Source organism: Thalassophryne amazonica, chromosome 8, assembly GCF_902500255.1.
Source record: "Thalassophryne amazonica chromosome 8, fThaAma1.1, whole genome shotgun sequence".
Lineage (NCBI taxonomy): Eukaryota > Metazoa > Chordata > Actinopteri > Batrachoidiformes > Batrachoididae > Thalassophryne > Thalassophryne amazonica.
In genome coordinates, this window is record NC_047110.1 from 42066000 (window position 1) to 42091426 (window position 25427).

General features: G+C 45.1%; 1 protein-coding gene across 4 annotated transcripts in view; it reads right to left on the reverse strand.

Annotated features, from left to right (window-relative positions):
* shisal1b (shisa like 1b) overlaps positions 1 to 25427 on the reverse strand; it is a 185074-nt gene that overhangs the window by 46520 nt on the left and 113127 nt on the right. For all 4 annotated transcript variants that reach the window (XM_034176065.1, XM_034176066.1, XM_034176067.1 and 1 more), the window contains one exon: positions 6304 to 6517. In XM_034176065.1, coding sequence (XP_034031956.1) covers positions 6304 to 6517 — 214 coding nt within the window. The remainder of the gene's footprint in view (positions 1 to 6303; positions 6518 to 25427) is intronic.

Genomic DNA, 25427 nt, shown 5'->3' on the forward strand with positions numbered 1-25427 from the left:
CAGAGAGATACAGAATTCCATTTACTGTACCTCTGTCCATCTAGAGTCCAAATTTATTTAGAATATTCTCCGGTCCTCAGCAGCACATTCCTTTGCAATGCAGCTATATGCTCCAAGATGGTATCCGTTTTGTGTTTGAGTTCAAAAGTTAATGCAGTCTGAGATTGCATTGCTTTACCCGACTCATTAATCATGATGGACAGATGAGAGGATGAGATTTTGGTAGCAGCCGTCTTGCTAATATTCCTGTAGGCCAGGGCAGCGCACAAACCAATCAGCGCAAAACCTCCCACCATAAAAGCGAATAGAAATAAATCCTCAATGTCTTCCACAGAGAGTGGAGCCAAGCACGCCACGCACCATTTCTCCCAGCCGTCAAGAACATAGCCAGCTGGGTAGATTCCCTTAGGGCACCTAGGGTCCCCCAGCCCTGACTTCCTTGTCGAAAAAAATCATATAAGGTTAATCCAAATCTTAATTTGAAGAATTTACACTCTGGTGAAGCTGGAACCTTGAAGGTCGGAGCAGAGATAGAGAACAGAAAAGGAGGAGAGGAGAGGGGAGGAATGTGACCGCCCTTGCCAGAGTCCCAAGCTAAATGATCCCTGAGCTGAATAAGATGGAGGCCGCTGTGCTCATTGGGACCTTCAAAGCAGCAGAAATATTTCTGTACCCTTCCCCAGATTTGTGCCTTGACACAATCCTGTCTCTGAGATCTCCAGACAACTCCTTTGACTTCATGCTAGGTTTGCACTTTGACATGTACTGTCAGCTGTGGGACCTTAAATGTAGACAGGATGCACCTGAGCTCAATTTTGAGCTTCGTGGCAAAGGCTGTGAATACTTATGTACATACAATTTCTTAGTTTTTTTTTTATTTTTAATAAATTTGCAAAAATCTCAAAAAGACTTTTTTCACTTTGCCATTATGGGGTATTGTGTGTAGAATTTTGAGTGGAAAAAATTAATTTCGTCCATGTTGAAAAAAGTGAAGCGCTGTGAATACTTTCCGGATCCACCGTATTACCTTTTCAGCAATTTGTGGAAAAAGGGATTTCTCTCATATGATGCCGACGGTGACTAGATGCTGACTAGATCACTCAGAAGCGAACATGGGTTCCTTAGAAAAATAATCAATCAATCTATGAATATTTATATAACATTTTACAGCAGCCAAAAGGTGATAAAAGTGCTTTACAGTAAAATCAAATAATAATTTTACCAAAATAAAAGCAAACATACAATAAAATGAGAAAAAGTCACATAAAAGCAAAACATGTCACTAAGCATTGGGATCAACTCAGTGGTGAACATGGCCTTGTCAGAAAAATAAAGCAGGTTCAATCGATTATATCAAAGGTTTGCTGTGATACTTTGAAAAAATATTTTCACATCACTTTTCCACCCCGAGTCCCATTTTACTTCTTCAGTACTTTATGTGAATAGTTCCAGTAAAGGCTTCGCTTCAGTGGCAGCTGAGACGTTGAGGAAAAGAACTGTTGGACTGAGATGCTGATAAATCTGTGATAGCATTTTGATCACGTAGAGCAAGTAGTCAGGAAAATGAAGGGCTTTTAACTTGCTTGACCAGTGGCAAATATCAAGCCCAAAGTCCTTTTGCCTGGTGAGCCAGGATGAAAGAGTGGCCCAACAGGTGATTTGACACCTGAATTATATATCCTAACCTGCAGCAGGGCAGCGTGAATCGTTTGAGACAGATGGATACTGGGAGAGCATTATCAGAGAGAGCTGAGGTTTTGCCATCTACACATCCCACTGTTCCTTTCCCTCAGGCTCTGTGCCCTTTGGTCAAGTTAAATCTGCTTATCCTGTAATGAATGAGTGCCGCTTTATTCACACAGCTCCCATGAATGACAACATATTGTAATATGTTGCACATTTTAGTAAAGTCTATGTATTTTATAATTTAATGCACAGGTTTCTGTAGTCTGAGGGAGTCCATCCTACAGTATGTTGTAATATTTGACATAATTGAAAGCACTTAACACCCAACACAGCGAGTTGCCATGAGTAGGCATCGCAGCAAAACAGCTGCTTTCAGCATATGCTCTTCTCTGAAGCAGTTGTGAACCTTTCTGTAGGTGCAGATCAATGTCCACGTACTCTCTGAGCAAGAGGCAAATGATGTCATCGAGTAATTCTGCAGAAGGTGCAAACCAGAAAACTGATTGCTAACTGGACCAGAACTGTTTTTATGTCAGCTCTGAAACAGTTTCAGCTAACTGCCAAAAAAAGTCTTCCTTGCATAAAATTCAACTTCAGATTCAGCACAGCCTATTTTATTCATGTGACCTTAATTCATTGTGAAATAACAGGAGAAGTTATGAACATGGCAATTTTCATAGCGTTACTTCCCCCATGTGCAACCTACTTTCAGTAATTTTCTGTTGAGTGTTGTGGCAGTTTTACATCTGTGGTCACAGTTACTGTCACAACTGGATTATAAGTACATAATTAAGATATGCTCAGAAATAAATGCAAATGAACCAATATTGTCAAACTTGAACATTTAATAAATGAAAAGGCTGACGCATACCCTGCGTGCTCTATACACCACACACACACACACATATATATATATATATATATATACATACATACATACATACATACATATGTGTGTGTGTGTCTCATCTTGAGATATGTAAGAGTATATGGTAAAAATATGAATATGATAGTCAACTGTCCACACTGGCATCTTGGGGTGACGAAAATTGGCATATTCCACTTTTTCAAAATTTTCATTTTTTCAACAACTGTCAATGTTGTTAAAACAACCTGGTGTATCATTTAAATGTGTAAATATGTTCCATCATATCACAAACCATCATACAAAAAGTTCTATAGCCATAGCTAGTATATTTATTTGATTTTGAACAAATCAAAGATACGAACGGCATGTAAAAGTTTGGGTTTTCTACCATCGTGAGGCCTTTGTGGAAGTCAGATCACACTAGATACAACAAAACGGCCACCATTTCCAAACTCTACACCAAAGGTTAGTCTGGCATGAGCAGTTTCAAAGTTGTGAGGCATATAGGGAGCTCATTATTAATGTGCAAAGTTGGTAGAAAACAGTTTTCACGATATGTGAAAAATTCACAAAAATTTCCAAAGGCTGTAACTTCAAATGTTTGCAAGATACAGACCTATTATTTGGCATTTCACCATAACTTTGGAATAGGAATAACATATCAAACTGACAGAAAAGAACTGAGGGGTGACTTGGGAGCCTCTGGGTGACTTGAGATGGAATGACCCCAAAGAGAACATAGAGAGAGGGGACAAATACATAAATATGACACTGAATAAATACATATTTACATAACAAACACATAAAATAAATAATCACAGAACAAAGGGACAAAGGGTGAGACTTTTTTCTGTGATTGCTCACTCTGGCAACTGTATGTGTTGCCAGAGAGGACATTTTTGAATTCATTTAGTGTTGGCTACCTTGCTTTTTATGATACACTAAGCAACCAGGACAGTTAAAATACTGGAAAAATGTACATTTAATATTTTGGGCAGTTTTTGAACAGTTTTTAGGTTCAACACTACCTGGCTCTGGCAACACACTGCTATGTGGCTGTGGGCGCATTCATGTGATGCTGCCAAATGAGAAATGATGTGCAGTAATCTGACATCATATTGGGAACATTAAATAATAACACAAGGGATGTGATGGTCTAGTGGTTAAGGTGTTAGGCTTGAGTCCAGAAGATCATGGGTTCAAATCCCCGCCTGACTGGAAAATCACTAAGGGCCCTTGGGCAAGGCCTTTAATCCCCTATTGCTCCCGGTGTGTAGTGAGCACCTTGTATGGCAGCACCCTGACATCGGGGTGAATGTGAGGCATAATTGTAAAGTGCTTTGAACGTCTGATGCAGATGGAAAAGTGCTATATAAATGCCATTCCATTTACCATTTTATTTACCATTTAACATCTTTAACTGGACTTTCTATAAGTGGAACTGAAGGCACAGACATTAGAAATACAGTGCTTCCAGAAAGTATTTACAGCACTTCACTTTATCCACATTTTGTTGTGTTACAGTCTTATTCCAAAATGGATGAAATTCATTTCTTTCCTCAAAGATTTTTTTTTGAGATTTTTGCAAATTTATTATATATATTAAAAAAAGAACAACTAAGATCACATGTATTCACAGCCTTTGCCATGAAGCTCAGAATTGGGCTCAGGTACATCCTGTTTCCACTGATCATCCTTGAGATGGTTTTATAGTTGAATTGGAGTCCACCTGGAGTAAATCCAGTTGATTGGACATGATTTGGAAAGGGACACACCTGTCTACATTTAAGGTTCCACAGTTGACAGTGCATGTTAGAGCACAAACCAAGCATGAAGTCAAAGGAATTGTCTGTAGACCTCCGAGACAGGATTGTCTCAAGGCACAAATGTTGGGAAGGGCACAGAAACATTTCTGCTGCTTTGGAGGTACAAATGAGTGCAGTGGCCTCCATCATCCGTAAATGGAAGATGTTTAAATCCAGCAAGACTCATCCTAGAGCTGTTCACTCATCTAAACTGAGCCTCAAGACTTCTTGAATATGATGCCACAACCTTGGCACACCTATCTTTGGGCAGTTTTGCCCGTTCCTCTTTGCAGCAGCTCTCAAGTTCCATCAGGTTTGATGGGGATTGTCACTGCACATCCATTTTCAGATCTCTCCAGAGAGGTTCAATTAGATTCAGGTCTGGGTTCTGGCTGGGCCACTCAAGGACATTCACAGAGTTGTCCTGAAGCTACTCCTTTGATATCTTGGCAGTGTGCTTATGGTCATTGTCCTGCTAAAAGATGAACCGTCGCTCCAGTCTGAGGTCAAGAGCGCTGTGGAGCAGGTTTTCATCCAGGATGTCTCTGTACATTGCTGCATTCATCTTTCCCTCAATCCTGACTAGTCTCCCAGTTCCTGCTACTGAAAAAAGATCCCCACAGCAAAATGCTGCCACCACCATGCTTCACTGTAGGGATGGTGGCTGGCTTCCTCCAAACATGGCGCCTGGTATTCACACCAAAGAGTTCAGTCTTTGTCTCATCAGACCAGAGGATATTGTTTCTCATGGTCTGAGAGTCTTTCAGGTGCCTTTTGTCAAACTCCAGGTGGGCTGCCATGTGCCTTTTACTGGCTTCCATCTGGCCACTCTAACATACAGGCCTGATTGGTGGATTGCTGCAGAGATGGTTGTTCTTCTGGAAGGTTCTCCTCTTTCCACAGAAGAATGCTGGAGGTCTGACAAAGTGACCATTGGGTTCTTGGCCACCTCCCTGGCTAAGGCTCTTCTCCCCTGATCTCTCCGTTTAGACGGGCGGCCAGGTCTAGGATGTGTCCTTTTGAATCCAGACCTCTTCCATTTATGGATGATGGAGCCACTGTGTTCAGTGGGACCTTCAAAGCAGCATAAATGCTCCTGTACCCTTCCCCAAATTTGTGCCTTGAGACAATTCTGTCTCAGAGGTCTACAGACTATTCCTTTGACTTCATGCTTGGTTTATGCACTGACATGCACTGTCAACTGTCAGACCTTATATGTAGACAGGTGTGTGTCTTTCCAGCCAGACTGGAAAATCACTAAGCGCCCATGGGCAAGGTTCTTAATCCCCTAGTTGCTCCCGGTGTGTAGTGAGTGCCTTGCATGGCAGCACCTTGACACTGGTGTGTGAGTGTGTCTGTGTGAATGGGTGAATGTGAGGCATAATTATAAAGTGCTTTGAGCTTCTGATACAGATGGAAAAGCACTATGCAAATGCAGTCCATTTACCATTTACAAATCATGTCCAATCACCTGAATTTACTCCAGGTTGACTCCAGTTAAACTGTAGAAACATCTCAAGGACGATCAGTGGAAACAGGATGTACCTGAGCTCAATTTTGAGCTTCATGGCGAAGGGTGTAAATACTTATGGAAATGTGATTTCTTATTTTTTTTTTTTTTTAATAAATTTGCAAAAATCTAAAACAAAATACTTTTTTAATATTGTCATTATGGATTCCTTTGTGTCGAATTTTGAAGGAAAAAAAATTAATTTCATCTGTTTTGGAATAAACACTGTAACATAAAAACGTGGCAAAAGTGAAGCTTTGTGAATACTTTCTGGAATCACTATAGGTCAATTTTTAGTTTCCAACAATAGCAACTGCAGCCCAAAATGAAGTGAAACTGAACCAAAAATATTAAAGAGAAAATGCTTAGAGTGGAGTGCTGAAGAGGCCGAAATGGTAAGCGTGAAGATTCTAAGTAGTAGTAAAATGACTCACTTGTGCGCGTAACCATCTGAGGTGGTGGTAAGATTGATCTGCATGACCATCTGGAACTCGGTCTCGTTGCAGCAGTACTTGAAGGCGGTGTTGTTGTGGTGGCAGCAGAACATGTAAGTCTTGTTGTCTGACAGCCGTGGGCAGTGGAAACCAAAGTGGTAGCGTCCCTTGTGGTCGGAGTAGGGTTCACACACTCGATAATGAGCTGACAGGGCTGTCGCATCAGGGAAAACAAAGTTTTAGATGAAAGTGCACACACAAATCCTCAGTAACAAACAATGACATGCAAAGGTTTGGGAACCCTTGGATTTTCACAAAATTCAAGCATCTCTTCTAAAATGATCTCCTTTAAACAGTGAAACAAAATCTCTGCATCATGATATAAATTAAACAAAATGATCAAAACAGCAATCATGGACTGCTTGAGTGTGAGCATCCTTTTGTAGACCACAAATAATACATAACTTTTACAGCTTTCTTGAGACAGATTAGGGGATGATAAAAAAAAATATTTTCAAGTCACAGAATATGCCTTGTAGTTCTTTTACATCAATCATTAAGAAATAGAACCACTGGGCCTGACCTTTAAAGTGCACATTCTGCCACATAATGCAGTGCATCTGGAAGGTATTCACAGCCCTTCACTTTTTCTACATTTTATGTTACAACCTTATTCCAAAATTTAATACTTTTTTTTCTCTCAAAATTCTAGTCACAACAACCCACAGTGACATGATTTTTTTTTTGTGCAAATTTAAAAAAAATAAAAAACAAAGAAATGACATGTACATAAGTATTCCCTCCCTTTGCTCAATACTTTGTTGATGCACCTTTGGCAGCAATTACAGCCTCAAGTCTTCTTGAATATGATGCCACAAGCTTGGTGCACCTATCTTTGGGCAGTTTTGTCCATTCCTTTTTGCAGCACCTCTCAGGCTCCATCAGGTTGGATGGGGAGTGTCAGTGCACAGCCATTTTCAGATCTCTCCAGAGATGTTCAATCAGATTCAGGTCTGGGCTCTGGCTGGGCCATTCAAGCACATTCACAGAGTTGTCCTGAAGCCACTCCTTTGATATCTTGACTGTGTTCTTAGGGTCATTGTGCTGTTGAAAGATGAAGCGTCACCCCAGTCTGAGGTCAAGAGTGCTCTGGAGCAGGTTTTCATCCAGGATGTCTCTGTATATTGCTGCTTCCATCTTTCCCTCAATCCTGATTATTCTCCCAGTTCCTGCCACTGAAAAACATCCCCATAACACCATGCTTCACTGTAGGGATGGTGGCTGGTTTCCTCCAAACATAACATCTGGCATTCATGCCAAAGAGTTCAATCTTTATCTATCAGAGCAAAGAATTTTGTTTTCATGGTCTGAGAGTCCTTCAGGTGCCTTTTGGTAAACTCCAGGCAGGCTGCCATGTGCCTTTTACTCAGGATTGGCTTCCGTCTGGCCACTCTACTATACAGGCCTGTTTTGGTGGATTGCTACAGAGATGGTTGTCCTTCTGGAAAGTTCTCCTGTCTCCACAAAGGAATGCTGGGGCTCTGACAGGATGACTATCGGGTTCTTACTCACCTCCCTGAATAAGGCCCGTGTTGTGGTGTGCTCTGTCCATATCCGTGTTTGTGTTCTTGGTGTCCTGTCCCCTGTCCGTCTCTGTGGTTAGTCCTTTGTCTTGGGTCAGGTGTTAACTGTCTTTGTCTTCTGTCAGTAGTCTTTGTGCTCTCTCTCCCCTGTCACTTCATTCATCCGTGGTTGTCTTCCTATGGCCGGTCCCCTGTCTGTGTCTCTGTTTTGTTTTGTTTCTCATGGTCTGAGAGTCCTTCAGGTGCCTTTCAGCAAACTCCAGACAGGCTGCTATGTGCCTTTTACTAAGGAGTGACTTCCATCTGTCCACTCTACCATACAGGCCTGATTGGTGGATTGTTGTTATCTGTCGTCATCATGTGTTTCTCAGGTTTCTCATGTTTTGTCCCCGGTTGACATTCTGTTCACTTTTGAGTTCTAGGTTACTTTTGTGCTTGTGTTCCTTGATTTATTTTATTTATTTATTTTTGGTTATTTTGCAGTTCCTGGTCGATTGCTTCTTTTGTCCTCTTTATGTGTTCTCAGTTCCTCATGTTAGTTTTCCCTTGTTGCACTTTGTATACTTTTGAGTTCCATGTTTTTATTTTTGCTTTCGGTACTTGGATTTGTATTTTGGTTTTGTCATTTCTTCTGTTTGGATATGTTTTATTACTGTTATGTTTTGGTTCTACTCACCTTTCGTTTTCAGTTTAGATTTTATTCACCTTGTGTTCATTTGTCACGTGTGTCTTTTGTTCCAGCTCCCCTAAATCACACACCTGCCGTTCATTTGATAATTCACTCGTCTGTGTATTTTAAGCCATACCTTTTCCCTGTTTGTTTGCCAGTCCCTTCCTTGGGCCCCTGTGTCAGTCATAGGTTATTTGAGAATATTTGTCTTCACCTGTAGTTTCTGTGTCTAGATCATTTTTGCTGTGACCATTTCCTGTTGGTTTCCGTTTTGTGTGTTCACTGGATTTTTGCTACCATGTCATTCTTACTTTGTTTGCTGGTTTTGGAATTATGGTTGTTTTGGAGTAATAAATCACCTGTTTTGCACTTTACCATCTGCTTGATTACTGCCTGCATATTTAGGTTCAACTCGACATTAAACACTTCTCCCCTGATTGCTCAGCTTAGTTGGGCAGCCAGCTCTCAGAAGAATCCTGGTGGAACCAAACTTCTTCCATTTATGCATGATGGAGGCCACTATGCTCAATGGGACTTTCAAAGCAGCAGAAATGCATCTATATCCTTCCCCAGATTTGTGCCTCGAGTCAATCCCATCTTGGCGGTCTACATGCAATTCCTTTGACTTCATGCTTGGTTTGTGCTCTGACATGCACTGTAACTGTGGGACATTATATGTTGACAGGGGTGTGCCTTTGCAAATCATGTCCAAACAACTGAATTTACCCCAGGTGGACTCAAATTAAGCTGTAGAAACATCAAGGATGATCAGTGGAAACAGGATGCACATGAGCTCAATTTTGTGCTTCATGACGAAGGCTGTGATTACTTATGTGAATGTACTTTTGTACATATGTACAAATTTGCAAAAATCTAAAAAAAAAAAAAAAAAAAGACAACCTTTTTGCACATTGTCATTATGGGGTATTGTGTATAGAAGTTTGAGGGAAAAAATTAATTTCATCCATTTTGGATGAAACACAACATCTATTTTGCTGTAACATAACACAATGTGGAAAAGGTTAAATGCTGTGAATACTTTCTGGATGCACTGTATGAATTAAATGTGTGTGTAGACTGCATTGTGTGTTGATTTTGTTAAGGGCCCCTTCACACATAACACGAAGTTGGGCGAAAGAAGTAGAAACTGGACGAAAATCCGCAAACAAAAATGAACTGGGGAACCGTGAAACATTCCACCTGCTGTCAGGAGGAACACATGGTCAAACAGGCGTGTACGATATTGTGGCGGCGGTTACAATGCGAGCACCGGGAATTTGTGGCACCACATCACGCCGCTGCTGTTGGGGGGGAAGACCAAACCCCAAAAAACAAAACAAAACAAAAAAATCCACACTAATTCTAATTTCTATTTCTAATGTTGAATCGCTCTTATTGAGCAGCCAATACAGGTATGATCCTTCTGTTCCTCTTTATATGAGCCATGGTCATAGACATAGTCATGAAATGACATGAATAAAGCAGTGCACTCTCATGTTCACATCTGCTGGCTGAGCTTGTCCAGACGGCCCTGTGTGTCCAGCGAGTGGCGCACCAATTGACACCACGTCATGTGGACCATAGCTGATGTGGGTGATGTGACTTTCAGATCGCCAGATGAGTGTACACATGATCAGACAGTCCTTTTCACCTGGCAGTGAGTGGCTGGCCAGTGATCAGCTGAGAGGCGCCTTGCTGTGCCGTGTGCGCTCAGACATGGCTGGCCAGTCCCCATGTGATCTTTTCTGTACATAATTATCAGCATGTCATGCAAGTGACCCCCCCCCCCCCCCCCCCCACATGTGTTGCAGGGGGGCACACTCACACTCTACATGTGCTGGGAGAAAGTGACACACACACACACACCACATGTTTTGCAAGGGGGGGGGGGCTGGCACACTTGCATGACATATGTGTTGCTTGGTAACGGCACACTCGTGGGACACTTAGACATTTGCACAGAGCAGCTCAAATGTGGTTGCCACTCTACTCTCATGCCAGCTGCGTGAATGGTGCAGCTGGCCCGCGAGTGGTGTTGGATGTTTGTGGGTGGCACCTGGACTCCGGCCGACATCTGCCGAGAGGGGGTCAAATTTGCACTCACAGGGCACTTGTTGTCTTTCGACTGCTGGAGTGTGTGAATGGTTGTGGCGACAGCTGTACGAGGCGTTTGAGGCAGCTCCGACTTTTCATGAGTGGCCTATAATTCTATAATTCCTCTTTTGTCCACCAGTTGGCTTCAATCATGTTATGTTTGAAGGGGCCTGAACAGGTTACACCTTGCACACTGCCTGCCTGTCTTGTCCCACAAGAGAACAGAGCTGGCGCCTGTTTTTCACAAAATACACAAAATGATTTATTGATATTTTGACAACATACAAACAACATTAAATAATTAACACCTTTTTATTAGAGTTTCTATGTCTGGGGAAGTGATCACCAACATGAAAAAGATAAACATTAAAATTTTAAAAATATTTTCACCAACTGAAAAACATCACATGGCTCCTATACAGTTACAAGAAGGCACTTTTCTGCTGTTCATTTTACGAAATGATCTACATCTAAGCTCACTAAGAGCTCTGTGACCCATGTGATCTAGAGTTTAAAAATAATCTAACAAATGAAAAGCTGTTGGTTCAGATGGTGAGTCTATATATTTCAACATGACATGTTTCAGAGAGGTGGTACCAGATGGCCGCTGGTAAATTCAGCTGTACAACAACATTAACAAAAGTCACGACTGCTATTCCCTCCACCGATTTGTGTCCTGCAAAATCTCTTCCAAAAAATACTTCAAAGATGTTAGAGAGTGTAATGTTGAAAAATTAAGCCAGCTGTATTAGCACAGGTGGTGTAATGCAGGCTCGAGGCACATGGTGCTAAAGCATTTGGGGCATGTCCAACTTATTTTGTGATATTTACACTGCATGCAATGCTTGTGAAAAAGAGGGTACAGAGTGTTTATTTATTTTCTTAATTATTCATGGGTATGTTTTGGTCATAATATAAAATCAACCGATCACAATATTATCTGTCATTAAAATAAACGGCTAAAATGTGCAAAACCCCAATGGCTGCAGAAATATTTGCATACCACTGTACTTCACAGAAGGCTAAAATGTGTCCAAATTAGTTTGATAGCAGTGCAGTTTTTAGATGTACATACATGGTAGATATTTTAAAGATGTTTGCATGACATTTCAAAAATGTTTAGTTGGAAATAACCTCAGCATCACCTCACCATCCACATCCATCCCGCAAGCTCTGACCATATTCATGATGGAAAAAAAAAAAAAAAAATTGCATTAATACGCCTTACTATTCTGCTGTACAGGCTTCCATTCCAATCATGTCTCCCATGGTTACATAAATAATCAAATATTTCATGTGAATTGGCTGGCTGAATTGCATTGTGCTACACAGTTATACACGTAACAGAAAGTGTGTGTTTGACTTACTGGCAAAAATGAGCAAAAATGCCCAAGCTTGCAATGTTAAAGAAAAAGTATAATTAATTACAAAAGTAATTCATGCAAAACATCGGAGTCAGAAAATGCAACTCAGAATGCTTGTATAGTTGTCTTGGCAGAAGTAATAAAGCTGTTCACCATCTGAATAACAAATAAAAGAGGAAGAAACAAGATTGTTTACTGCAGAATCTGGCAATCAATAGCCATGAAATTAACATCACAGAAACGTACTTCAGCAGCAGCTGAGGCTTCATCTGATAATAACAAACGACCAATCTGCCTGAGAAATGAACCACAGATAATGAGTGTCACTTCACAGGACGGTTCAACAACCTTATCAACAATCAGCATTAGCTGTGGGCAACCGGTCACAGAAACAAGATGAGGAATGAATAAAAACTTGATATTTGTTTCTGAATTCTTCAGGTCATCGTGTAGTTATGACACGAGGGTCATCTGATTATCACACTGCAGTGTTGCAGCTTTGTCTACTTGTTTGATGTATTAACATAATACATAGAAAACAGCATAGTGTTCCAACACGTTACATAATGTTTGAAAGAATTCTTATTGTTTGTTTACATGTATTAGGTACGTTTATACACAGTAAGTGCTGATTGTGTTTGGTGAACACTGATGCATCAGATCAATCCAATACACAATTTTGTTTTGCTTGTGCAATATGCCCATGGGCCCCTCCTGGATGGTCGGTAGATACTGGATGGATGATGAAAATCTGGAACAAAGAGGGTTAAATTTACATGCACCTTGTGCGTCATCTGCTGGATATGCCTCGTTGTGTTGCAGGGAATAATCTTGCCGTCATACTATATGGCCCACTGTGTTATGCACAACCATTGACTGGATTGTTCAGTCAAGATGTCAGCATCTCTTGAAAGAATTATTGATTTCACCTGATGCCAACACTACCCTAGTTGCTATATCTTAAACATAAGCAAGATACTGGAGCTTCTGCCACACCACCACACCCTCCCCAGCACCATCATTCTCTAAGTTTCTGGAGAGAACCTCGTGATCTCTTGAATGGAATGTTGATTTTTATCTGAAACTACACGGCCCCAGCTGCTACATCCCAAACGTTGTTGATTTTATGGTAGTTGGTAGTTGATAAATGTATACATTGTGCTATGGTAACATAGTGTAGTGTCATCATGAGGATTTGGCAGCCTCCCATGGGTATAGAGGTCCAAAGTCTGGGCTTGTTCTACTCTGCCTTTTCAAGATGACTGTTTTGTGTTTTGTAGACCAATATGAGTGCAATGTGTGTACTTTATTCATCCTTTTGTGCATTTTATTAAATTAAATAAATATGGTGAGTAATTTGCATGTATTTACTGTATCAAACATCAGTTTAGCGTTTGAATTTAAACTTAGTTTGCAGCCAAAGTGGCAGTATACTCCCTACTGTTCATAAACCTTACTATGTCAGTTTTACATTGGTTTGTGGCAGAGTTAGTTCATGGCAGGAGAGTGATAAATTTGTTTTAACAGGCTGCGTTTATGACTAATGGCTGCAAATGCACTAAAACTACTGCTGCTTCATCAAAATGAGCAGTTATTACTTAAAAACAACTCATCATAACATGACGTCACACTTATGTAAACTTTGGAATGAATTTGTACCTCAGTTCTTAACGTTAGCAGCTACATTCCATTCAACCACACGCTGGGACACTTCTAATAGTCATGTCACCTGTCGGAAACACGAGTACTCATGAGTGTTTTGTTTTCATTAGTCTCCGTAGCTGTTTGTTGCAAATGCAGTATACTTTGAAACCGGTCACGGAAGTGCACAACGTAATGCTGGTCGATCATCTGATGGTCACTAACAGCCTAAGTCTTAATTGCTATGATTTTGGTGCAACATGTCCTTTAATAGCCTTACTGTACAATCTTTCCTACAATAGTTTTATGCTGGTCCATCCATCCATCCATTTTCTTCCGCTTCATCCGAGGTCGGGTTGCCGGGGCAGCAGCTCAAGCAAAGCTGCCCAAACCTCCCGATCAACACACACCTCCCCCCAGCTCTTCCGAGGGAACCCCAAGATGTTCCTAAGCTAGCTGTGAGACATAGTCCCTCCAGCGTGTCCTGGGTCTTCCCCGGGGCCTCCTCCCGATGGGACGTGCCTGGAACACCTCTCCAGCGAGGCGTCCAGCAGCTCGACGCTGAGCTCCTCCCGAGTGACCGAGCTCCTCACCCTGTCTCTAAGGGAGCGCCCAGCCACCCTGCGGAGGAAACTCATCTCGGCCACTTGTACTCGCGAGCTTGTTCTTTCGGTCTTGAGCCAAATCTCATGACCATAGGTGAGGGTCGGAACGTAGATCGATCTGTAAATCGAGAGCTTTGCCCCCCTGCTCAGCTCTCTCTTCACCACGATGGTCCAATACAGCGACCGCATCACTGCAGATGAAGCACCGATCCATCTGCCGATCTCACGCTCCATCTGTCCCTCTCTCGTGAACAAGACCCCGAGATACTTAAACTCCTCCACTTGAGGCAAGGACTCTCCACCAACCTGAAGAGGGCAAAGCACCTTTTTCCATTTGAGAACCATGGCCTCAGATTTGGAGGTGCTGATTTTCATCCCGGATGCTTCACACTCGGCTGCAAACCGCTCCAGTGCACGCTGAAGGTCCTGATTTAACGAAGCCAACAGAACTACATCGTTCCCAAACCAGACCCCCTCTACACCCTTGACTGTGCCTAGAAATTCTGTCCATAAAGGTTTTATAGCAAAATCATGGCATTGTTACAGTGATACACAGTAGCTCACATCAGAGCTATATTACTTGAATGTAGAATATATTCCCCTTCATGGATTTCCAACACCACCAAAATGTCCACCGTCCTGTTGAAGGACCAAGACCTTGAACCTTGAAGTCTAACTTCAATTTAAAACATGTTGCAAAAAATGGAACAAAACAAGGCAAAACAAAAGCTGTCATCGTATACAATAAATAGTGTGACATCGACGACCTGTGAGCGGCTGGAAACAGTGATGACCAAGCAGAAACCGTCTTTTTTTTAATCTCTTTTTATTCTTCAATATCAACAGGAGCCCAGTACTCAAAGCAATTCCAAGGAGTAGCTCAGCCTCCATCAACAGCCGCACCCAAAATGAGCCAGCTGGCACCACTTTTTATCCTCTGCTCCTGATTGGACTGAACCACCTCCTCCATTGCAAATGTTTCTCCTTTATCATAAATACAAACATTTTAAAAACTACCTTTAAACTTCACACACCCACACACACACACACACACACCTAAAACCCTCTACACAAATGCTAAAACATTTTTCAACACCTAAACCTCCAACTACCAATTCTCCCCCCCATCCCCATCTGATGGCCTCTCCCAAAACCTTTAAATGGGATCCAGGCTTATAAGAAAAGTTTTGCCTGAACTCCCTGGAGAGGGCACCAGACAGGTAAGTAAAGAGGCCTTTTCAATCAACTTCATCCTACTCATTTACCCCCATCTGACCCTGAAGTCTCAATATTCTCCTTCACAGGATCTGAAAGACAAAACCCCATTTTACTAAATGCTCCAATTCCCAATCAAGAATCATTTATACCAACTTTAAAATACAAAATATGAACCAAAATGCAAATCAGCAATTCCAAGTGCTATACAATTATTTACTTTACACAATTCATGTGATGAAGTGCTACTTCATCACATTTCCTTCCCCTTCTCCCAGAAAACCCAATACCTTAGGTCTCAGACACCCGGGATAAACAGTCAGCCACCACATTTGACCTTCCTGGTCTGTACTGAACAGTAAATTCATATGGTTGCAAGGAAAGATACCATCCTGCGATGCGTGTATTGGCATCCCTCATACGTTTCAGCCACTGGAGAGCACGATGATCTGTCTCCAAAATGAAGTGCCGTCCGAGTAGATAGTAACGAAGGGATTCAATGGCCCACTTCATAGCCAAACACTCCCTTTCAATAGTGGAGTACCTTCCCTCTCTCTCCAATAACTTCCGACTCAGGAACACCACCGGTCTCCTCTCCCCCTCCATCTCCTGGAGAAGGACTGCTCCAAGACCCACTCCAGATGCATCAGTCTGCAAAATAAACTGCTTGTTGAAATCTGGACTATGCAAAACTGGTTGAGAGCAGACCGCTTCCTTAAGGTCTTTAAATGCCCTGTCACATTCCTCTGTCCAAATGACCTTAGTGGGGGCAGAGGCCTTGGTAAGGTCATTTAATACTGCCGCTCTATCTGCAAACTGCGGGATGAACTTCCTATACCATCCCACCATTCCAATAAAGCCTCTCATCTTCTTTTTCGTAGTAGGCACTGGAAAGGAATGAATAGCCTCCATCTTCCCCACCTGAGGCTTTATCTTTCCAAAGCCAATCACAAAACCAAGGTACTCAACTTCCCTCTGAGTCACAGCGCATTTGTGAGGATTAACAGTCAGCCCTGCTGCTTTAATGCGCTTCAGTACTTCCTGAAGGTGAACCACATGATCTTCCCATGACTGACTGTACACCACCACATCATCCAAATATGCTGCAGAAAAGTCTGACACATCCCTCAAAACAAAATCCATTAGCCGTTGAAATGTTGCCGGGGCCCCTGAAGGCCAAAAGGCATGACTTTAAACTGATACATACCAAAAGGTGTCTTAAAGGCCGTCAGTTCCTTTATCTCTGGTGCCAGAGCCACCTGCCAATATCCTTTGCTCAGGTCCAATGTGGTGATATAGTTGGCTCTGCCCACTCTTTCCAGCAGATCATCCACCCTGGGCATTGGATATGGATCAAAGTTGGAAATAGCATTCAAATATCTGAAGTCTATACAAAACCTTAGCGAGCCATCCTTCTTTGGCACCAGAACAATCGGACTACACCATTCACTGCATGAGACCTCAATAATCCCCATTTCCAACATCAACTGAATCTCCTTACGGAGCACTGGCACCAATCTCTCTGGTATCCGGTAACTCCTCTGTCGTACCGGGGCATCTTCCTTAATCCGTATCTTGTGCTGTACAAGCGACGTGAACCCTGGACTCTCCTGAAAGAGTTCTGGATCCAAAAGTGGTTGAATGGCTTCCTGCTTATTGGTAGACAGATGTGACAGGTCAACTGACCCAGAATCTACAGTGCAAGTTGGAAAGAACTTCTCAGATACCTCTTCATCCTGAACTACCCGAACCAATAAGTGCTGCTGAATAGGTTCTTCACGACTCTGGGATTCTTTCGGTAAATTCACATGAAATTTCTGATGCTTCTTGAGTTTATCAGGCATATACAGTTCATATGTGACTTTTACCCACTCGTCTGATGATTTCATAAGGTCCCTGCCATTTTGCTAGCAACTTATTCTCACTGGTTGGGAGCAACAACAACACTTTCTGGCCTGGAGTAAAAACTCTGTCTCTTGCCTTCTGGTCATACCAGGACTTTTGATGACGTTGGGCTGCTCTCATATTATCATGTGCCAATGCAGCCATCTCCAGCAGTCTCTCCCTCATCTTTACCACATACGCCACCACAACCATGGCTTAAGTGTGGGGTCATCTTTCTGCAATGTACCTACATCTGCAGGAATATCAAAATCAAACAAATCAATTGGTTTAGGAATTTCAATTCCTTTCCCCTGAGAGCCTTTAAATTTGTCCTTCCTTCTCTGCGCCTTCGACTTACGGGCCTTCGCTGGCTGAACTTCAAACTCCTCTCCAAAAAAAGGCAACTCATTTAACCCTCCTTTTGCACTTTGTGCTCTCGTTACTACATGGCAAGAGTTTACAAGTTCTATGAAACACTCTCCACTCACTGATGGACCTGGTGAATCTGAAGATTCTTCTTCTAAACCCCCAGATTCTCCTTCACCAACTAACAGATCAGACTGCTTACCCTCAAACTGATAGATAAGGTCTAAAAGAGTTGGGATATCATTACCCAATATCACTGAATATGGCAGAGATAGATAGATAGAGGAAAGTAGGTTAGGTGTTGTTGAAGTAACACAAAGGATGAAATGAGCTCACTTGTCACTTCTAAAGCCGAGGTTTGGTGAATAAGAATGCTATAATGTGACCACTTTAACTTTCATATGTACGAGGTCTATTAGAAAAGAAACTGACCTTTTTATTTTTTCAAAAACTATATGGATTTGAATCACGTGTGATTGCCTCAGACAAGCTTGAACCCTCGTGCGCATGCGTGAGTTTTTTCACGCCTGTCGGTTGCGTCATTCGCCTGTGGGCAGGCTTTGAGTGAGCACTGGTCCACCCCCCCCTCATCGGAATTCCTTTGTCTGACTTCTTCCTGAGAGACTGGCGCTTTGCTTGATCAAAATTTTTTCTGAAACTGTAAGGCACATCCAAGTGGACACCATTTGAGAAATTCAGACGGTTTTCGGTGAAAATTTTAACGGCTGATGAGAGATTATGGAGTGTTACTGTTGCTTTAAGGACGCCCACGGAGCCAGATGGCGCGCCGCGCCCCGAGCTGCCGTCATCAGCCTGTTTCGAGCTGAAAACTTCCAAATTTAAGCCTCTGTTGACCCAGGACGTCGTGAGATAACAGAGAAGTTTCAGAAGAGGTCGGGATCAGCAGTTTATTCGGACATTCCACTGTTAAAGGAGATTTTGTAATGAAAGACGTGCAGACGGACTCGTGCGTCGCCACAGCAAAACACCTCCGTTGGAAGCATTACAGGACAAGTTTGCACATGCCCAGCTGTTAAACAATTTCTCTGATACTCACTCGACTGAAAGCCATCGAAAACCGCCCGAATCTTACGAATGGTTATCAACAAAATTTTCACCAAAAACCGTCTGAATTTCTCGAATGGTGTCCACTTGGATGTGCCTTACAGTTTCAGAAAAAATTTTGATCAAGCAAAGCGCCAGTCTCTCAGGAAGAAGTCAGACAAAGGAATTCCGACGAGGGGGGCGGACCAGTGCTCACTCAAAGCCTGCCCACAGGCAAATGACGCAACCGACAGGTGTGAAAAAACTCATGCATGTGCACGAGGGTTTAAGCTTGTCTGACGTAATCACACGTGATTCAAATCCATATAGTTTTTTAAAAAATAAAAAGGTCGGTTTCTTTTCTAATAGACCTCGTATTATCACAGCCTCTGAAAATATGTTGTGATGACTTTAGTGTTCTTTTACTACATCTGGAGAAAGCAGTGAGATGGGTCAATTTACATTCTAGCACATTTGTGCCACTTTTTACTGATGTATCTTCATCAAATATGTTTTCATTGAATGATGGCACTAAAACTTGGCAGCAGTGCCAGCACTCGTGTTGTTGCTGTGATGAAGTTCAAGGTGCTCATCTGTTAACGCTGAGAAATGACAAGTCTCAGAGGAGCCTCAGGCAGGAACACATTAAAAGGAGAAGGAGCTCTTTCAGGTTATAATGAGCTTGGAAAGCTCAGTCTGCTTTCATTTGACAGTAAGAATGTCGGGGTGGCGAAGATGGCAGTGATGGACGCAAGAGGTCAAGGATGAATTATAAAGTAAGATTTTTCAATGAGCATAATTTACTGAACTTGCATCACAATTCCAGCATGATCATATACAAAGACTCAGTTTATATAGTTTATAATATACATTTTTCTGTTTATATAGTTTAGAATATACATTTTTCTGTTGTATATTTTTTCCACTTGGGTGATTTAGATGCATATTATTATCACATATTATTTATGTCACAATAATCACTACATGAGGAGTGTGCAGAAATAGGAAAATGTACCGTACTAAGGACGCAGATGCTCCTGACATCTCCTAAGGGGACCACAGAGTTCTCTGGTGATGCAAGACTTTGAACTTCGTGAAAGATTTTGCCTTCTGAAATGAACAACTGCTGGTTTCAGAAATGGTACATGTATAGACACGCATCTGTTCAATTTCATTAACACCTCTTGAAATTTAGAATACAGTTAACAGTGTTGGGAAAGTGTAGTGACACGGACCCACAACAGGGGGCGTAAATGAACGGACGATGGATGAGTAAAAAAAATAACAACACTTTACTGTTGTGAAACGTGCACAACGGAATACAGACAGATACAGAATTTGGATTACAGTCAAATATACAAGGGTGACGTGTGGGCAGGCTCGAGGGTAGGAGACAACTGTCCAGAGAAGAGCCGGGCTCCACACGATTTCCACTGCCACCGGATCTGGAACACACCGGAGCCGCCAAGTCCCGAATCCCCAGGTGGCCACCGTCTCCAGATGTCAGATCAGGTACTGCTGGCAGGGCAGAGAACAGTTAATGGTGGGTGTGTGAAAATATGCCCAGTAAATAGTCAGCAAGTTTGTTCTTTCAGTAGTCGGGTGGGAAAAACACCTCCACCTTTACACCAGATCACAGTGCAGAATCAATCTCCTATTTTACGTGGTTCAGAGTGAGGAGTGAAAAGCGTTCTCTCCTCGTCAATCCACGAACCCCCAGCCTCCCGCTGGAAATAGCGAGTTGACTATCCTGCAACAGATCACAAAAACCAGAACAGCAAGTACGTGCGTAGGCACAATCAAGGCTGAGAATTTACCTATAAGGTAGATGATATCTCGACAGCAAGGTGGAGATGCTGCCTGGCTTTTATGGTGATGGTAGTGGTGATGATGAGTGACAGCTGGTGCTTGGTGATGAGTGACAGCTGTCACTCCCGGTTGCTCCGGCGCCCTCTCGTGCCTGAAGCCCGCACTTCAGGCAGGGCGCCCTCTGGTGGTGGGCCAGCAGTACCTCCTCTTCAGCGGCCCACACAACATAACCCCCCCTCAACGGGCGCCTCCTGGCGCCCGACCCGGCTTGTCGGGGTGTCGTGAGTAGAAGTCGGCCAGGAGGGCCGGGTCCAGGATGAAGCTCCTCTTCACCCAGGAGCGTTCCTCAGGTCCATACCCCTCCCAGTCCACCAAGTACTGGAATCCCCGGCCCTTTCGGCGGACGTCCAGGAGCCGGCGCACTGTCCAAGCCGGCTCCCCGTCGATGATCCGGGCAGGAGGCGGCGCCCGTCCGGGAACACAGAGGGGTGAGGTGTGGTATGGTATGGTTTGAGTCTGGAGACATGGAAGACTGGGTGGATCCACAGTGAAGCTGGGAGTTGGAGCTTCACTGTGGCCGGACTGAGGACCTTGAGGACCTTAAAGGGGCCGATGTACCTGTCCTTCAGTTTTGGGGAGTCCACCTGGAGAGGAATGTCCTTCGAGGATAACCACACCTCCTGCCCGGGCTGGTCTGCATGGGCCTTAGCCCTCGTCCGGGCCTTCAGTAGGGCAGAACGGGTGGTGCACCACACCCGACGGCATCGTCGCAGGTGGGCCTGGACCGAGGGCACACCGACCTCTCCCTCCACCATTGGAAACAATGGGGGCTGGTACCCCAAACACACCTCAAACGGGGAGAGGCCGGTGGCGGAGGATACTTGACTGTTATGCGCATACTCGATCCAGGCCAGATGTTCACTCCAGGCCGTCTGGTGCGTGGATGTTACACAACGTAGGGCCTGTTCCAGTTCCTGGTTGGCCCGTTCTGCCTGTCCGTTCGTCTGGGGGTGATACCAGGACGAGAGGCTCATGGTGGCCCCCAGTTCCCGGCAGAAACTCCTCCAGACTTGAGAGGAGAACTGGGGACCACGATCCGAGACAATGTCCGTTGGTATCCCATGCAGACGTACGACGTGGTGAACCAGGAGGTCTACTGTCTCTTGGGCCGTTGGGAGCTTCGGGAGGGCCATGGAGTGGGCCGCCTTGGAGAATCGGTCCACTATTGTGAGGATGGTCGTCATGCCCTGGGACAGCGGGAGGCCCATGATAAAGTCCAGGCCGATGTGGGACCAGGGGCGATGAGGTACCGGAAGCGGTTGAAGGAGTCCTTGGGTCCTCTTGTGGTCTGCCTTGCCCCTGGCACAGATGGTACAGGCCTGGATGTATTCCCGGACGTCAGCCTCCATGGACGCCCGCCAGAAGCGCTGCCGGACCACTGCCACGGTTCTTCGCACCCCTGGGTGACAGGAGAGCTTGGAACCGTGACAGAAGTCCAGGATGGCAGCCCTGGCTTCTGGTGGGACGTAAAGACGGTTCTTCGGGCCATTCCCCGGGTCCGGGTTCTGTGCCAGGGCCTCCCGGACAGTCTTCTCCCCGTCCCAGGTGAGGGTGGCCACGATAGTGGACTCAGGTAGGATGGATTCCGGTGGATCCAACAGCTCGGTCTTGACTTCCTCTTCGTGAACCCGGGACAAGGCGTCAGATCGTTGATTCTTGGTCCCGGGGCGGTAGGTGATCCGGAAGTCAAAACGCCCGAAGAACAGTGACCAGCGGGCTTGCCTGGGGTTCAGTCGCTTGGCGGTCCTGATATACTCCAGATTCCAATAGTCTGTGAAAACCGTAACTGGTACCGCAGCTCCCTCCAACAGATGTCTCCACTCCTCAAGAGCCTCCTTCACCGCGAGGAGTTCCCAATTGCCCACTTCATAGTTCCGTTCAGCCGGGCTCAACCTGCATGAAAAATAGGCACATGGGTGGAGAACCTTATCAGACTCTCCGCTCTGGGACAACACGGCTCCTGTCCCTGAGTCAGAGGCGTCCACTTCAACCATGAACTGGCGGCTAGGATCGGGCTGCACCAGAACTGGTGCAGTCGAGAACCGGCGTTTCAACTCCCTAAACGCGGCCTGGCACCGGTCCGACCAGGTGAAGGGGACTTTAGAGGAGGTCAGGGCTGTCAGGGGACCAACCACCTGACTGTAACCCTTGATGAACCTCCGGTAGAAATTAGCAAAGCCGAGGAACTGTTGCAGCTTCCTACGACTTGTCGGTTGTGGCCAGTCTCTCACCGCCTCAACCTTGGCCGGATCAGGGGCAACGGAGTTGGAGAAGATGATAAACACCAGGAAGGACAAAGAAGCGCGGTGGAACTCGCATTTCTCGCCCTTCACAAACAGCCGGTTCTCCAACAACCGCTGCAGGACCTGGCGTACATGCTGAACATGGGTCTCAGGATCCGGGGAAAAGATAAGTATATCGTCCAGATATACGAAGACGAATCGGTGCAGGAAGTCCCGCAAGACGTCATTTACCAAGGCTTGGAACGTCGCGTGGGCGTTAGTGAGGCCGAACGGCATGACCAGGTACTCAAAGTGACCTAACGGGGTGTTAAATGCCATCTTCCATTCGTCTCCCTTCCGGATCCGAACCAGGTGGTACGCATTCCTAAGATCCAGCTTTGTGAAAATCTTGGCTCCATGCATGGCGTGAACACCGAATCTAACAGGGGCAACGGGTATCGATTGCGAACTGTGATCTCGTTCAGCCCTCTGTAATCAATGCATGGACGGAGTCCGCCGTCTTTCTTGCCCACAAAAAAGAAACCAGCACCCATCGGGGAGGTGGAGTTTCGGATCAACCCGGCAGCCAACGAGTCCCGGATGTAGGTTTCCATTGATTTGTGCTCTGGACGTGAGAGGTTGTACAGCCTGCTGGACGGGTACTCAACGCCCGGGATCAAATCAATGGCGCAATCATACGGACGGTGCGGGGGAAGAATGAGTGCCAGATCTTTGCTGAAGACGTCAGCAAAGATCGTGGTACACCTCAGGCACCGCCGTCAGATTGGGGGGGGCTTTAACCTCCTCGTTAGCAGTCAAACCGGGGGGAACCGAGGATCCTAAACACTCCTGGTGGCAAGTTTCGCTCCACTGAGCCACAACCCCAGACGGCCAATCAATCCGGGGATTGTGTTTTACCATCCATGGGAAGCCCAAGATTACGCGGGAGGTAGAAGGAGTCACGTAAAACTCGATCTCCTCCCGATGATTCCCAGACACTACCAGAGTTACAGGTAGTATCTTGTGTGTGATTAAAGGGAGAAGGGTGCCATCTAGTGCCTGCACCTTCAATGGTGAAGGGAGCGCCACCAGAGGGAGCCCTAGTTCCCTTGCCCATCTGCTGTCCAGCAGATTCCCTTCTGACCCCGTGTCCACCAGTGCTGGGGCTTGAAGGGTTAAATCCCCACTCAGGATTGTAACTGGGAGACGTGCAGAAATGCGCGTGTGTCCCACGTGAATTTCTTGGCCCACCCTTACCCCAGTTTCTAAGGGCGGGTGTTGGTGTTTAACCGCTTGGGGCAGTCTCTCTGCTGACGCTCGCTTGAGCCACAGACAAAGCACTCCCTCGCGGACCAGTCTCCTCTGTCTGTTAGAAGTTCTTAATTTGGCCCTGCTCGTGTCCATAGCATTGTCAGCAGGGGGAGCTGTTACCACATGGAGCGTTGAGGCTGTGGAGCGCGGGGAGGGCGGAACCTTTTCGGACCCGGAAGGGAGAGGGACGGCGCGTGCCCGGCCACGTCCTTCGTCTCGCTCCCGACGGCGTTCCTCTAACCGATTGTCTAATCGTATAACTAGGTCAATAAGCCCGTCCAAATCCTGTGGCTCATCCTTAGCCACCAGGTGCTCCTTCAGGACCGACGACAGTCCGTTTACGAAGGCGGCGCAGAGTGCAACAGTATTCCAGCCGGACCTCGCAGCCGCAATGCGAAAGTCGACTGCATACTCGGCTGTGCTCCGACGCCCCTGCCTCATAGACAGCAACACTGTTGAAGCGGTCTCGCCTCTATTTGGGTGATCAAAGACCATTGTGAACTCCCTCACAAACCCAGTATATGTTGTTAGGAGCCGTGAATTTTGCTCCCAAAGCGCCGTAGCCCAGGCGCGTGCCTCACCTCAAAGCAAATTAATCACATAAGCCACCCGGCTGGAGTCTGACGCGTACATTACCGGACGCTGTGCAAAGACGAGCGAACACTGCATCAAGAAGTCTGCGCAGGTCTCGACACAGCCTCCGTACGGCTCCAGGGGACTTATGTATGCTTCAGGGGATGGTGGGGGGGGTTCGTTGAACGACCATTGGAACGTCTATATTCGGCACCAGGACAGCAGGAGTCGCCGCCGCAGCAGCGCCCTGTGCGCGCGCTTCCACCTGTGCGGTGAGAGCCTCCATCCTGCGATTGAGAATGATATTCTGCTCGGTCATTAGATCCAACCGAGCAGTGAAGACGGTGAGGATTTGCTGCAACTCACCTACCACGCCTCCCACTGGCGCCTGTGCACCCTGCTCTTCCATTGATTGTTCAATTGTTGGTTGACGCCCCTCGGAATCCATGACGCTGGCCGAGATATCCTGCTGGGAAAGTGTAGTGACACGGACCCACAACAGGGGGCGTAAATGAACGGACAATGGATGAGCCAAAAAAATAACAACACTGTACTGTTGTGAAACGTGCACAATGGAATACAAACAGATACAGAATTTGGATTACAGTCAAATATACAAGGGTGACGTGTGGGCAGGCTCGAGGGTAGGAGACAACCATCCAGAGAAGAGCCGGGCCCCACAC